We start from the raw sequence: 14,460 nt of genomic DNA, 5'->3' as shown, positions 1-14,460 counted from the left end.
GTGGGGCTCGATTCCAGGACCCCGAGATCATGACCTGAGCCGAAGGCAGATGCTTAACCATCTGAGTCACCCAGGCACCCCGAGAATGTACCTTTCTAACAAGTTCCCAGGTGATGCGGATGCTGCTGGTGCGGGACCCCACTTCGAGAGCCATTGTCATACTAGTTAGGGAAGGTAAGTGGAGATTAATTAATGTAGATCAGGTAGAACCATGGGGCACATAGCAAGTGCTCAACAACTCTTAGTTATTAGTACCATTCGTACCGGAGAGTCTGGCCCTCTTCAAATTGCCAACGGGGGTTATGGAAAAAAAGAACTGAGTCCAGGGCCTGGCCACTCTGTTTCCTAGCTCTGGGACCCTAGGAAAATCACCTAGCTTCTCTGAGCCCCGGTGTTAATCTTCACAGCATTGTCCTGTCCCTTCCCAGGATGGCCTGAGCTTCCTGAAGGGGCTCCATACACAGCTGGTGCCTACTTAATGTTTCTTGAACGAAAAAAGTAAAGTTGGAAAGGCTGGAGCTGCAGAGTATGGCATGAATGTGAGGGATGGCGGTCAAAGCAACATAGGCTCACAAAACACCCCGACCTGCAGAGGACAGGAGGGGATGTGAGTGAGTGAAGGGGCCAGACTCAGCCCACAGCTGCCAGCTCAGAGTGGGGGCGGCTTCAGGGCGATGGCCTTGGGCTCGGGGCTAGAATTCCTGGGCCCTTGTCCCCACACAGGACCTTGCAGAGGGCAAGGAGGGGGGTGGCAGGCTCCCCTAGGATGGATCAGAAATCATCAGGATCTAGACAGGTACATGGCTTCATGGCCTTTATTTCAGTCCCTCTGTACAGGTCCTGGGGCTGGGTGTGGGGGCAGGAGACAAGGCAGGGGGTGGCAATAAATAACATGGATGGACAGACGGAGCTCCCCTCCGGACAGATGAGGTTAAAGGAGGTTAGAGAGGAGCCACAGCGTGGGGTGGGTGCTGGTAGGGCCGGGGGCAGCTGGGAAGGAGGGGAGGCCAGGCCCCCAAGACCTCACTGTCACCTGCCCCCTCCCTTTCCTGCCCCAGCCCCCACCACTCTGAGGAGCAAGGGAGCCCATAGCCAGTAGGGGCCAGTGAGGGTCCTGAGGGAGGGATGGCCACACAGGCTGCCCCCAGCTCCCTCACTTGACACGGATTTCAGCATACTCGGCCAGCTCCTCTGTCAGGGTGTAGCTGTCCTTGGTGGGTCGTTTTCCCAGGTCCGAGTGAGAATAGCTCAGGTCCAGCTCTGGGGGTTCCCCCCGAAGGCCCAGCAGCCTCCTCTCAGATCCCAGTCGCCTCTCACTCTACGAACAGAACCAGCCCATTAGAAGGGTCTTGTGCCACCCTTTTCAGGGGCAAAACCTGCAGTTGCTTGCACCCCCACAGCTCCAGAGTTGAGTCCCAAAGCCCTGTCCGTGTAACCTCCTTTCTCAGGGCACGCCGGCGCAGCCTGGGGCCTTTGTCCTCGCTGGTGCCCCATGCACAACAGCCTCTTCCTTGCTCAGCCTGAGAGTCATCTACAAATTCAATGTGTCCAGGAAGCCCTCTTCAACATAGGAATTTGGGGGAGCACACGATTCAACCCATAGCATCTTTGCAGATTAAAGCCACCCGGTCAGGATCCCGGCCTTTCCAAATGTGTGTAAGTGCCTGGCTCTGGACGGCCTTCCCCTATGTTTGGGTCTGGGGTGGCTCCCCTCCTCAATCTGGGAGATCCTTCAGGGGTGCCTTCAGCTTTCCCGTCCTGTGTGCCACCCCGCCCCCACCCCTACAGGGGGCCTTTGGACACAGACACAGGACAGTGGCCACAGATAGAAGGGAGCAGCAACAGCACAGAATAGACAAGGCCAGGAGGGCCGGGCAGGGTCAGACTTAACCAGGGAACATCCTGGATGCCTGACGAGAACGCACACACATGCACGCCAACCCCGAGGCCCGACAAGGGCCCAGAGGTGGGCACACTGAGGCCCCTGGAACCTACCTCCTGGGGCGCTCATTCCAGGGTAGAGACCTCTCTGGACTATTGGAGAAGGAAATGCAGTCATAGACCCGGGTGGAGAGGATGGGGGCTGCCCTCCACTGAGTCCCTCAGCCCCCTTTGCAGCCTCAGCCTGAGCACCCCTCCCAGCCCTCTGCACCTCCTCCCTTTCCCTTCTGAAGGGGCCACCCTCCCGTCTGCCCCTTGGCCTTCCAGGCCCTCCCAGGCCCCCCGGGTCCTTGGCACCCAGTTTCTCCAGCTAGTCTGGAACCACAGGCCTCTGGCCCTCACCTCATACTTCTCTGGCGCCCCAGAGATGCGGAAGTCGCTGCTGAACAGGACCGGGGGGTTGTCCCCCGCCGAGAAGCTGGGGCTCTCTGTCACGTTCTTTCTGCAGAGTAGGATGTGTCAGCTCCAGCAGGAGTCCCAGGCCTTCCTCTCCGCTCCCTTTCTGCACCCCATCTACTGTAGGAGTTTGGCTCAAGGGACCCCAGGGCTGTTCCCACCCATCTCTCTAAGACGGGGTAGATGGCCTCTTCAAAATGACCAGGCTCTTCCTGTCCCCCACTGCCCATCCCTCCATCTAGTCCCTGGTCTCTGCCACTTTTGGGGAACCCAGCCTGGCTTCTTGGGGTTCTTTCCACGTGCTCTGGCTCTGTCAGCCCCTCTTGCTGCCCGGATGTGGAGCAGAAAGATGAATTCGTTTTCAGGGCAGCTGATGTGTGTGTGCCACAAGGGGGAAAAATAGTAGAGGTGTGGTAGGTGGCTGTGGTTTGGGGCTGGGGAGTATGTTTGTTGCCGGGGATGGTGTGGGTGTGTGTGTGTAATGACCTGGGCCCTGGAACCGACTGTGACCGACCCTGTGGCTACGAGCCAGGGGTAGCTGGCTTTCCCGCATTGCACCGCAGCGTGTGCAGGAGGGTTCCTAGAGGCCAGGAGGCTATGGCCACAGAACGTGGAGACAAGGTGGCCAACAGGGGAAAGTGCTGGGCCCGGCCACAGGCCCACCCTTACATGTTAGCAGGAGCCTCTCTCCTCCATGCAGCCAAACATCCACAGAGCAGAATCGCCCTCCCACACACATGCAGGTTGCCCTCCCTCACCCACCCGCTGCCTCTAACTGACCTCCCTGCCTCCCCAGCCCTGGGAGACTCCCTGCCCCCCCCCCCCCCCCCCCGACGAGCCCTGACAGGCCACTCACTTTCTGCGTGTCTGGGTAATGTAGCAGACGGTGGCAATTAGGATGGCAAAGGCTCCCACGGCTCCCACGGGGCCGATCTTGGCCCACATCAGGCGGTCTGAGGACAGAAGACCCAGGCACCCTCAGGAATGCTGGTGGTAGTGAGGACACCCCAGGGTCTTGGGAGACGGGCTGGGGCAGAGGCGATGGTGAAAACATTTCCATAGCTGGCATGGCCTTGCACTGCCTGACTGGCCTGGAGTGCTTAGTGGCCAGAGCGTCCAGGCAAACATTAAAGCGCAGGCAACCCAGGGCAGCCTCTCCTTACCAACTGGAAAGGGCATCTTTACTGCTTGATCCACCTGCGTCGCCTGACCCGTGCTTGGTGGCTGATGCTCAGCCTCGGGGAGGGAAGCCTGGATGCAAGAGAAGCCCCCTCCACCCCCGCGGCTCCCAGCCCCCGATCACAGCACTCACGGGCTCCCTGGAAGGGCAGCTCGAGGCTCTTGGTGCCGTAGAGGTTGTGGGCTGTGCAGATGACCCGGGGCGGGGCCTGGGCCTGGCCCCGCAGCGTGAGGATGCTGGTGAGCAGGAGGCCGCTGCGCTCCGAGTACACGAACTCCCGTTCCGTCTCATTCACGGTCACGTTGCGTGAGGGCAGCTCGAAGGCCACGGACGGCTCCGGGTTGGATTTCACCACGCACAGGCACTGCACTGTGTCCCGGGCTGCTGCGCAGTGGGACTCCAGGAGGATCAAGGGGGCAACTGCACGGGCAAGAAGAACCAGGACTCAGGGGACTGGCGCCAACTGGAGGCTGAGCCTCAGGGGACTCCTTGGCAGAGCAGGTGGTAGCTCTCTCAGAGATGAGCTGCATTTCCCCCTTTGCACTATCTCTGGTTCTATTCAGATGACATCTCTTTCTCTGAACACTCACGGAAATCGCACCTCGCTTCACCAACCATTCGCTCCCCGTCTCGCTTGGGTTTTGCTCCCAGCACTTACCCTACCCATGTGAGATACCCATACGGCTGGGCCCTTGCCTCCGTCAAGGCAGGCTCTCGCTCAGCCTCCACTCTGTCCCCACGCTTAGAACTCGCCTTTCACATAGCGGAGCTCTGCGAAGACTGATATGGGCTATTGAATCCTGCCGGCTCCCCTCACTGGCCACCTGCAGATGCCCCTGCTGACTCCCTCGAGCCCCCTTGCACCCTGACTGTCCCCCCTTCATGGGATCCTCCACTGCCGCTGGCACCAACCCCCGCCCTCCACCCAAGATCATTGTGTTGAGCTCTCCTTTGCTGCCATTTGTATTACAAAAATGCTACTGGCCTGGTCTTTGTGGGGTTTTTTTGTTTGTTCCTTTCATTTTCTAAAATATGATATAGTAGAACATCGAATGTTGTTTTTAAAACTAGACTCTCTTTCCCTCCTGAAGAATCCAGCACCAGAGTCTGCTCTCTCTAGACTGAGCCCTGGTTCTCAGTTCTGACCAGAACCCTACTTACACACGGCCAAAGGACTCCTTGGGCCATCTACCCCCACTTACTTTCAATTTCCGGCAAAAAAAAAAAAAAAAAAAAAGAATATGCAGGTAACAGTGACGAGCCAGGGAGTCACGTGGCCAGATTCGACCTCGAGATGGTTCCAACTGGAACCTCAATTTGTACTTGCGTCTAAATTTAGTAAATTAAAAATATATAGCCCGAAATCTGTTCAGGCAAACATGCACTAGGCTTGTTGTAGTGTTAGTGAATTAACACCCCACAGAGTAAGTGAATAATGACAAGCCCGAACCAACAGCTGTGAACATATTTTTTAGAAACCCTTTCATTCAAGACTGCACCCCTACTGCTCTGGTGAGATCGTCCGCCCTCGACCCCTTGCCGCCACCCTGCCTGCATGTGCTTAGTATCTCCGCAGCTTTGCAGGTGGCCTGGGAGACCTGGGGAACTGACCCTTTACAAACCCCCAGTCCCACAAAGAATGGGGAGTTTGGGGTGGGACAGCTTTGGCTTGAAGTCCAGCTCTGTCATTTACTGGCCCCGATCAGGCCATTAGGCTTCCCTGGGCCTCCAAGGTGGAGTTTTCATCTGTGCAAACAGGAGTATTGGTCCTTTCTCGCAAGGGCCTTATGGGAACTCTGAAGCTAGGCTCACCAAGTGTGATACAGAGGCTTAACATTCCTCCCAAGGATTCAGGATGAGATAAATGAAACCATTCCAGCAGGGGGAGCACGTGAGCAAAGCCTTGGCCGCAGGCACTCAGGACCGGCACCGAGCCTGGAGTCCAAGGGAGAGATTAGTGGGAAATTATTTACGGAGCACAGAGGACAGGTCAGGTGCTGTGGGTGCTCAGCATAACGTCCAGACTCTTCACAACCTTCTCTGGGGTAAGCTATGGTTATCATATACCCATTTGTCAGTGGAGAGGCTCAGCAAAAGTGAAGTCGCTTGTCTGGGATCATGCAACAAGATGGAAGACAGAGTGGGGATTCTGACCCAGGGCAGTTCAGCTCTGTCTGGTGCTGGACATCAGCTCACACTTCAGTTTCCTTCTCTTAAACTGGGGTGAAGAACAGTCCTCACAGTCATGTTGTGGCGAGACCAAACTAGGTCAGGATGCGCCAAGGGCTCAGACTAGTCCCCTGCGCACGAGCACTCAGTAGAGGTGAGTACCTTGCTGCATGTCCCTCGCCAAGCTGGGCCCTGGCTCAGCGATGGTTCAGCGAGTAAGAAGGAAGCCCCACACTAGGGGCACCTGCCGTTGTCAGCGAGGGGACACAGACTTCAGGGACAGAGAGGAGCCTGAGGGATGCCGTGCCCAGCAGCCTGAGGCCGGGATGATGATGATGCATATCTGCCTCAAAGGATGACCACACAGGCTCCGCAGAAGAACACCTGCAGAGCTCGGGGTCCTGCCTGGAGCCGACCATGAACGACCTTTGGCTGCACAGGAGAGCCTGTGACTGCCCATGGACGTGAGACGCTGCGGTGTGTGTGCCCGGGGGCTTCCATCCGATTCTCAGGGGACTCTCTGACCCTCTGTCTTAAGAGGCCACTGGCTTGGGGTGTGACAGGGAAAAGGTGTGTAGCAGAAGGAGGAAGCTGGGCCCAGGAGGGCGAGGATGGAGAAAGCAGAACGCCCCCCAACTCATGATCACCATGGGTACTGCGAGCAAGCAGAGGCTGGAAGGGAATGTGCCCCAAGGCGAAAGGTTAGCACAGCATGCATGACCCCCCCCTTTGCCTTGCAAGGTGGCACTCCAGAAATAGTCTGTACCTACCACATAGTGATTATTACCACATCCAAAGTACTGAGTACAGGTGGTGCTCAATACTGTCTGGGGACAGTATTGTAGGTGGAGTAATGGAGGCGGGGGAGTGGTAAAGTATGGAGACTAGTGCCAGAGGCCGGGCGGGAGCTGAAGAGGAGGCAGAGGAGATGGCAACATGGAGGTGACATTCCAAAGGGAGTTGCTGCAGGAGAGGGAATGGAAACCGCGAGCTGGGAGCTACAGCCCCCCGCCCGGGCTGGGGTCGAGATGGGGGTGGGGGTGTTGGCGGTGTCATCCGGTGGGGAGGTCGGGACAGGTGCTGGTTGCCAGCGGAAGGATGAGCTTCATTTCCAAGACTTCCAGGCTTTCTATGTGCATCCATCCCACTGATCTGGCTATACTGCATCTGTTAGTAAGCTTGGTGCCCTCTTGGTCCTCTCCCCCACGTCGCCCAGAGTCACCCTGCCCTTGGCACAGACCAACTGCTTGATCAATGTATTCTGAGGTAATAACATAGGATGAGGTCAGCCATGGCAGTACAGAACAGTGGAGCCAGACTGTTCTGGATTTGAACTGTTCTCTAGCTGTGTGACCTTGGGTAAATGGCATAACCTCTCTGGGCCTCAGTTTGCTTCTCGGGAAACTGGAGACAGTAATAGAACCTCCCTCCTGGGAATGTCATGTGGATCAATTGAGTGGATCCCCGTACAAAGCTTCCAGCAATGCCTGGTACATAGCAATGCAACTCAAGGGTTAGATGTCGTGGTTATTGGTGAATGCAAAGGGGTCAGAGGCCACAGGACCCAGAAATCTCCTTGGTCAAAAGCACACCCCAGGATGTGGGAACACAGTACTCTCAGGTGGGACTCCCAATTTCTTGCTGTGGATTCAGCTTCCCTCCCTTGCTCATTCTCATCTGCTGGTGCAAAGCTGACCCTTGGTTGGGATGCATGAATGCTTCCCAGTAACCCAGGTGCCCCCACTGAACCATCCACTGAGATAGGGAATGTGGAAGGAGATCAAGTCTAGCTGGCTCTCAGCAGGACAATGGGAGAGGAGCGGGGTGGGGTGGGTTGGGGGGTACTCACATTCCACGGATAGGTTGAAGGTGGTGGCCCTCTGGCCATACTGGTTCTCAGCCACACACCAATACTCTCCGTCATCCTCGGGAGTGACAGCAGGCAACTCAAGCTGCAGCTCGCTCTCGTAGATGACCGTGGCCAGAATCTGCTTCTCCTTGAAGATGGTGAGAATAGGATCCGGGTTGCTCTGTGTGGAGCACAAGATGGAGACCATCTCCCCCTCCACGGCCACCATTGTCCCGTTCACCATCGGCTTCCGGGGTGCATCTGGGGGGGGGCAGGACAGGGGGCGCCAATGGTCAGAAGCCAAGGGTGCCTCTTCTGCCAGCCAACTCCCACCCCCAATGTGACCCCATATACCCCAATCTGAGCACACCGGCTCCGGATGGTTCAGGTAACCCCTGTCTGGCTATCCTGTTTACAAGAACAGGAGCTCTGCAGTCAGAGCGCTTGTGCTCAAATCCCAGCTCTACCCCTTCCCAGCTGGGTGTGGACCCATGTCCTAACCCCTCGGTGCCTCATTTCTCATATCTGGAAAGTGAGCTTAATTATAGTCCCAACCGCACAGGAGCCACTGAGAACCTAAGGGACAGGCGCTGTTTTAGCCTGAACAAAGTAAGATGAAGATTCCCAACCACCTGAGTGGACACTGTGTTAGTAAATAAATGTAGTTGGCAAGATGGGGATAAGGGCTTTGTAGAAAAGGAAACCTGGTGATGGGAAATCAGGGTAGTTGGAATGTTAACTAGGATGGTGAGGAAAGGCTTCCCTGAGAAGAGAAGAGGTGGGTCGGGGCCAGCCGTGGGGATGTCCGGGGGAAGCGTATTTGTGGAAAGCTCTCGGAAACTGCTGAGTAAATGTTGGCCGCAGTTCTCATTATTATTATCCACAGCCCTGGGCATTTTGCCTCAATAAATATTTGTGAATGAATGTATGACCTCTCCTTGGTTCCTAACAAAGAACCTTATCTGACCAGCTCGTCGCCCCCCCTCCCGGGGACTCCAGAATGTACACAGGGCGCAAGGGGCTGGGTGAAGTCTGGGGTCCCTTCGTCCCTCCCCCTACAGCTGCACTGGGGCTCATTGGGAAATGCGGATTTCCAGGGCCCAGATCTACTCCTAGACCAGCCAAGGCTGGTCTGGAGGAGACGGAGTTTCACCGGCTCCCCTGGGTGGCAGGGACCCATCTGTCTTCGCACCTCGTTCGGGGGATGAGAGTGGTGCGCAGTAGGTGTTCATCAGATACTTGTGGGACGCAGGAAGGAACGCCTTGACCCGCAGCCCTCCGCTCCACCGTGGCCTCCACCTCGTTTGTGGCCTGGGTGGCCCGCCCCCCGCCCAGCTCCGCCAGCTCCCTGGCTCCGCCGCCTGTCTCCCCTCCTCTGTCCGCCTGGGGCCGGTGCGGAGCGCGGGCGCCACTCACACATGACGCTGAGCCCCACGGTGCGGTTGTCCTGGCCGTAGGCGTTCTCTGCCAGGCAGGCGTAGACGCCGTCCTCCGCGGGGGTCACCTCTTCCAGATCCAAGAACAGGCTCTCGGCCACGGCCTCCCGGAGCACCGTGCCGTCCCGCATCCAGGTCAGCAGCGGCAGCGGGTTGCTGTCCGCCCCGCAGAGCAGGCTGACGTGCGAGCCCTCGATGGCTTCCACCGAGGCGTTCATCTCCACGATCACGGGGGGGTCTGAGGTCCGCGACACAAGGAGGGGGGTGGGGGTCAGCGGGCTGGGACCGCAGACCCCGCCCCCGGCCCCGCCCCCACCTCGCCCCGCCCCCAGGCTCACACTTGACGTCCAGGCTGGCGTAGCCCTCGAACTGCAGGGTGGTGTTGGGGAAGGAGGCCTGGCAGCCCAGCCGGTGGCCGTTGGCCTCCCTAGTGGGCACGAAGTGTAGCAGCGACACCTGCACCCAGGTGCCCTCGTCCTCGCGCAGCCGACCCAGCACGGAGGGCTCCCCCAGCCCTTCGTGGCCCAGCCAGCTGAGCTCCGGGCGCAGCTCTGGGCAGTTGTCAGGCACCATGCAGCTCACCTCCACTTCCGAGCCTACCACCACCTCCGGGGGGACCACGATGTTGGGAGTGTCTAGATGAGAGGGGGGAGCAGGAGGGTTGAGGAAGCATTCTTGGCTCCTGGTCCCCTCCCCATCCTTGCATACAGAATTCCCTACAACCTTCTCTCCTCCTGGTTACCCTTCACCCAGAGGCCCTCCACCATCCGACCTCAGATGTGTAATAATGAAAATAACAATAGAATGGGCTGAGTACTTTACAGTGTTTCCCTTGCCGGTCCTTCCCGCCATGCCAGAAGGTGGGTAATGTTATTTTGCTCATGTTTTAGATGAAGAAACTGAGACCACAGCTCATGTGGAGTAAAACTGAGCTTCAAACTCTGTCACTCCGGCTTCATCATCTGTGCTCTGGATACTGCACTGTAACCCTTAAGAAACTTCTTTCCCCTGTCTGCTTTGGTTTATTTTCCACGTGTGTGTGTGTGTGTGTGTGTGTGTGTGTGTGTGTGTGGTATGCCCTGGAGATAAATGTCTAGCTGTGCCATTGGGGTCTCTTTCTGCATCGGGGCTGTAATCTGGCTCATTTGGACTCCGTGCTGATGGGGAACCCGAATCTAGGGGCTCCATGCTATGGGGCCTCTCAGGAATTAGGCGCCATGCCCCTCTCTGATAGCCAAATCTGGCCCAGAACTGCGTGTTATTTGGCCTAAACTTAGGATTTGTTTTTAAAAATCTGAATCAGCAGCCTATGTTTAGGAATTAGGAGATTACACAGAAAAAGACACAGTTCTGGTTTCTCTTAAAAATTCAGGCTGTCTGAGAGCAGTATCTCCACATTCTCCGCCAGCACTGGTTACCCAGCACCAGGCATTGCTCTGAACACTCCACAAGGATTCACTCCTTGAACTGTAAGTGCTATTCTTATCCCCATCTTACAGAAGAGGAAAACAAGGCCCAGAGACGTTAAGTAACATGCCCACAGTCACCCAGCTAACTCAGGGATCCTGAGGCCTTACCCCTAACCCCTGGGCCCCACTGCTTTTCTTCCAGTTATTTCTAGAAGAGGAAGAGCCCTCGTTTTTCCTCCTGTTTGGGGCCCTGCTTTGCCTATTTCTGTCATCTGCCTGGTCCGTGAGGGCATGGGAGTCTGCACCCCCCAGCCAGACTGAGAAACCCCTGGCCCGGCCATCCCAGACCTCCCTGGAAAGGCTCCGGGGAGGACTTGGCGCCCCCACCCAAACCCCCCACCCACTGCATGCGCGCGCCCTCTGGGGACTCACTGATGATATCCAGGACACTGTGCTCCGAGAAGGTGTACTGGTTGTAGCCTCCTAGGTCCCCGCGGAAGTAGTACTTGCCACCCAGCTCGGGGCTGAGGCTGCTGAGCAGGAGGGTGCAGTTACGCAGGCCCAGGTCCCCCAGGAGGCGGCTGCGGCCCTGAAAGCTCTCGTGCACGACTTGGGTTCGAGACTTGAAGACCACCGGGGGATAGTTTTTCGGGTAGGGGCTGTTGAAGTACCAGACGCCATGCACCACGGCTGGCCGCAGCTCATCGGGGAAGTCGAAGCGGCAGGGGATGGAGACGCACGTGCCCTCGAAGGCGGAGATGGAGGAGGGCATCCAGGCACCCCAGTGACCCCCTCGAGAGGCTGTGGGCAAGCAGGACCGCTGAGGGGAGGGGCATGTCCTTCCCCGATCACCACGCCCCCCCAACACACACACTCCCATCACCTTCCACCGTGCCCCTGGGGGCTGCAGGGACCCACAGAAACAGCCCCAGCCCACTCGGGGGCCAAGGCGCCAGGATCCCCCCGCACCCCTAGCCCTTACCTGAAATCATAATCCAAAACAGAGGCAGTGTCGTGAGGAATATCATTTTGTCCAGCAAGTGAGTGACAGCTGGAGAGGGGAGAGGAGAGCACTAAAGGCCAGGGAAGAGGTGAAGGGGGCCTCTGGTAAGGCTTCCGAAGGGGCCTGTTCGGAGGCTGGCTGCTGCCGGTATCATTATTGGGAATTACAAACATTTCTAATGCATTGACCATGCATCAGGCCCCAGTGCTTGACTCCACTGTATTAATTCATTTGGTCTCCTTGAGGTAGGGGCAGTTAGAACCCACATGTTATAGCTGCGGTCCAGAGTGATTAAGTAATTTGCCCCAGGCCACACAGCTCATCGCCAGTCTGCCTAGCTCCGCGTCTGCAGGCTTAACCACCAGAATGCCCTGTCTCTACATCGTAGTGACATGCTGATAATTATCTTCATCACCATCGTGCCCCTGGGCGTTTCCAGAAAGTAAGGACAGAGCCAGGGCTGGACCCGCCGCAAGAAGCAGGGGAAGCCAGAGGGAAAGAGAAGTTGGAACCCTGCCCCTCACCTCAGTCTCCCTGAGTTGGGAATGCCTTCGGGTCTCACTTGAAGCTGTCAGCCAGCCAACCTGGAATGAGAGCCAGACAGGTGCAGCGCCGGCCGCCCTCTCTCCGTGTCCGCTCTGAGTGGTGGCCCGCTGTAGGGCTGCCCACGTGGTCTCCGCTGCCCGGGGATGCTTGGGACCCTCCCACACAGCCTGGAAGCTACTCTGCAGTCACAGCCTGCCCGCCCCAAGCCGTGATGGCGAAGAACTTTGGGGAGGAAAGGGGAACCGCGGAGCATTGGGGTGGGGTGGGGGGAGGTATGGTGAGTGGGGTGAGGGAGCAGATGTCCCACGGCTGAGGCCTGGGGGTGGTGGGCAGGGACCCAGCCCATCAATGACTGGGTTTCACAGCATCAGCATTCCCAACATGCCGCGGGAATTCCTGCCGCCCTCTCCCACCCCACAGACAGCCCCTGCTGTCCCCACCCTCAACAGAGCCCAGGGCCCGGGACAAAAGAGCCCTGTTCCCTCAGGGTGAGGGTGCCTCAGCCTGGGGGGCTTCTCGGGGTAGGTGGGATGAAAGAAGAGTCGGGCGCTCTTGGCTGGGCCCGGAGTGGGGCCAGGAAGGAGCCCGGGGTTGGGAGTTCGTGAGTCCCTGGCACCCGGCTGCTCTGTGGGTCGCGTCAGAGTCGAAGCCAGGGTTTCAAGTGGCTGACTTCCCTGGCCTTGGCCGCCCTCTTCCCACGGACACGGGCGCATGCAGTCAGACACATGCAAATGCTGGTCTGAAATGTGACAGATCTAGACCCAACCAGAAGGAACAGGCTCACACAATAGCGATGCAGGCGCACACCTGGGCAGGGCAGCGAGCCCCCTGCACCTGCGGATACCCTCCACACACACACACACACACACACAGTCACAGAAGCATCCCTGCACTGCTCTGCCTCCCGCCCACCACACCCCAGGGCTGACACGGGCATGCAGGCACACACGTGGACCCCCCCTGCAGGCCATGCTCACAAAGACACACGGACCTGCATATACACACACTGGGAGGTAGCCAAGAACAGACCCACCCAGACACAGGCTGATGGACACACTGCAACAAGAAGGTACGGGACACAGGCGAGGGCTGGTTACAGGGCCCTGACAGACTTGTGACACAAGCAGGTAGACCACCTGTTCATAATGGGGGCTGAGATTGGTTCTTAGGGTGGGGGCCAGGAAAGTCTTAGCTGTTACAGTGAGCTGTGACTCTCTACAGGGCCACAGTACATAAACATATATACTGTATGTCTATGGTCGTAAAATTTCATGGTGGGAATGGGATTAGGAAAAATAGCTCTAAAATGGTTCCTTAGCAGGGTATAATGAAAACAAGGTTGAGGAGCACTGATGTAGATTGAGGCTCACCCAGGGGAGGTGTGTGTGTGCACAGGCGCGTGCGCGCACACGCACACACACCTGTCATGCACCCAGGTGCTGACACTGTCTCACTCACACACAGTTCACTGCCCCCAACCCCTCACAGATGGCAGGATGCAGGTGGCTGATCACCTGCCCATCCCTCTGCTCTTCATCCAGCCTCCCTCACCCCCACCCCTGCCGTCTGGCCCAAACTTAGGGGCCCCAGGGCAGCTGTTACTACCAGACTTTCCACCATAGGGATGCTGAGAAGAGCCCTGCGTTCTTCCTCTCTGTGGTTCCTTCCCTAAGCCCAGTCACTGTCCCTGCCACGGTCCCAGCCCATTCCCCAAACCGTCCTGAGCAGCACCCTGCCCCATCCTAAACGAGGGGCAGTTCCCGGTGACCATCCATGGCCCAGAGCACCTTGTCTTGCACGTGCTTCTCGGCACCCTTTGCTGCACCCTCTCAGCCCCAGTCCTCGGCTCTCCGCCTCATCACTGGCCCCTCTTGGCTGCAGTACTCACTTGGACGCTCTTGCTTCTGCACCCTCTGCTCCACCGGCCCTGCTCACAGTCCCCTGGCCTCCCAGGGTCCAGGCCCCCACTTGCCAGCCCGTCCCCTCCCCCCGGGTGCCAGGGGCCGCCTGCCTCCAGGGCCCAGCTCCTCCCTGCCCCCGAGGGAGGGGGGCACAAAGGGGCCCTTGTCACCACTGCTGGAACTGGGCAGCCTGACGCCTGGGTTCTACTAGCTCCTTCCTGGAGGGGATGGGGGGAGGCAGCCTCACTTGCTCCCCCCTCCTCCATAACTGTGCACCCTGGTTCTCGGTCCCTGGGAGGGTCTTCCAATGTCTCTGGAAGTCTCAGGCTAAGAAACAGAAGGCGTTGTTCTCAGTGTCTAGGGAATCTTGGTGGCCAGGACAGGTATAACCTCAGTCCCAAGAGGCCACAGAGGGGGTGAGCAGGAGACGGGACCTGCCCACTCTTGGCTTCAGCGTCACCTCCACCTTCTCTTGAATCACTTCCCTGGGTCACGTTTGGTGCCCACATCCTGGTCTATTTTCCAGACTTGTCTTGCCGTCAGAAATGACCTTATGCATTGATTGTCTCCTTTCAGGAGAACGTGATCTCCAGGAAGATAAGGGCTTTGCCCGCTGATTTCTAACCTATC

General features: G+C 57.8%; 1 protein-coding gene across 6 annotated transcripts; it reads right to left on the bottom strand.

Annotated features, from left to right (window-relative positions):
* Positions 1–799: 799 nt before the first annotated feature.
* MAG (myelin associated glycoprotein) lies at positions 800–13,919 on the bottom strand. Of its 6 annotated transcripts, XM_027617756.2 has the most exons (13): positions 13,818–13,919; positions 11,908–11,967; positions 11,363–11,431; positions 10,813–11,181; positions 9,310–9,606; positions 8,952–9,209; positions 7,536–7,796; positions 5,330–5,452; positions 3,650–3,937; positions 3,194–3,290; positions 2,284–2,383; positions 1,996–2,034; positions 1,182–1,318 (listed from the first exon to the last, which is right to left on the bottom strand). In XM_027617756.2, exons 3-12 carry the CDS (start codon positions 11,406–11,408, stop codon positions 2,008–2,010), a joined length of 1,866 nt encoding a protein of 621 aa, XP_027473557.1. In that variant the 5' UTR covers positions 11,409–11,431; positions 11,908–11,967; positions 13,818–13,919; the 3' UTR covers positions 1,182–1,318; positions 1,996–2,007. The 6 variants fall into 6 exon arrangements, with proteins under 6 accessions (XP_027473553.1, XP_027473554.1, XP_027473556.1 ...); XM_027617752.2 differs by lacking the exon at positions 1,996–2,034 and having other exon boundaries at positions 800–1,318; XM_027617753.2 differs by lacking the exons at positions 1,996–2,034; positions 13,818–13,919 and adding an exon at positions 13,717–13,816 and having other exon boundaries at positions 800–1,318.
* Positions 13,920–14,460: the final 541 nt, after the last annotated feature.

Source organism: Zalophus californianus, chromosome 17 (assembly GCF_009762305.2).
Source record: "Zalophus californianus isolate mZalCal1 chromosome 17, mZalCal1.pri.v2, whole genome shotgun sequence".
In the NCBI taxonomy this organism is placed as follows: domain Eukaryota; kingdom Metazoa; phylum Chordata; class Mammalia; order Carnivora; family Otariidae; genus Zalophus; species Zalophus californianus.
The sequence above is the reverse complement of the archived record's forward strand: the minus strand, read 5'-3'. Positions and strand labels throughout refer to the sequence as shown.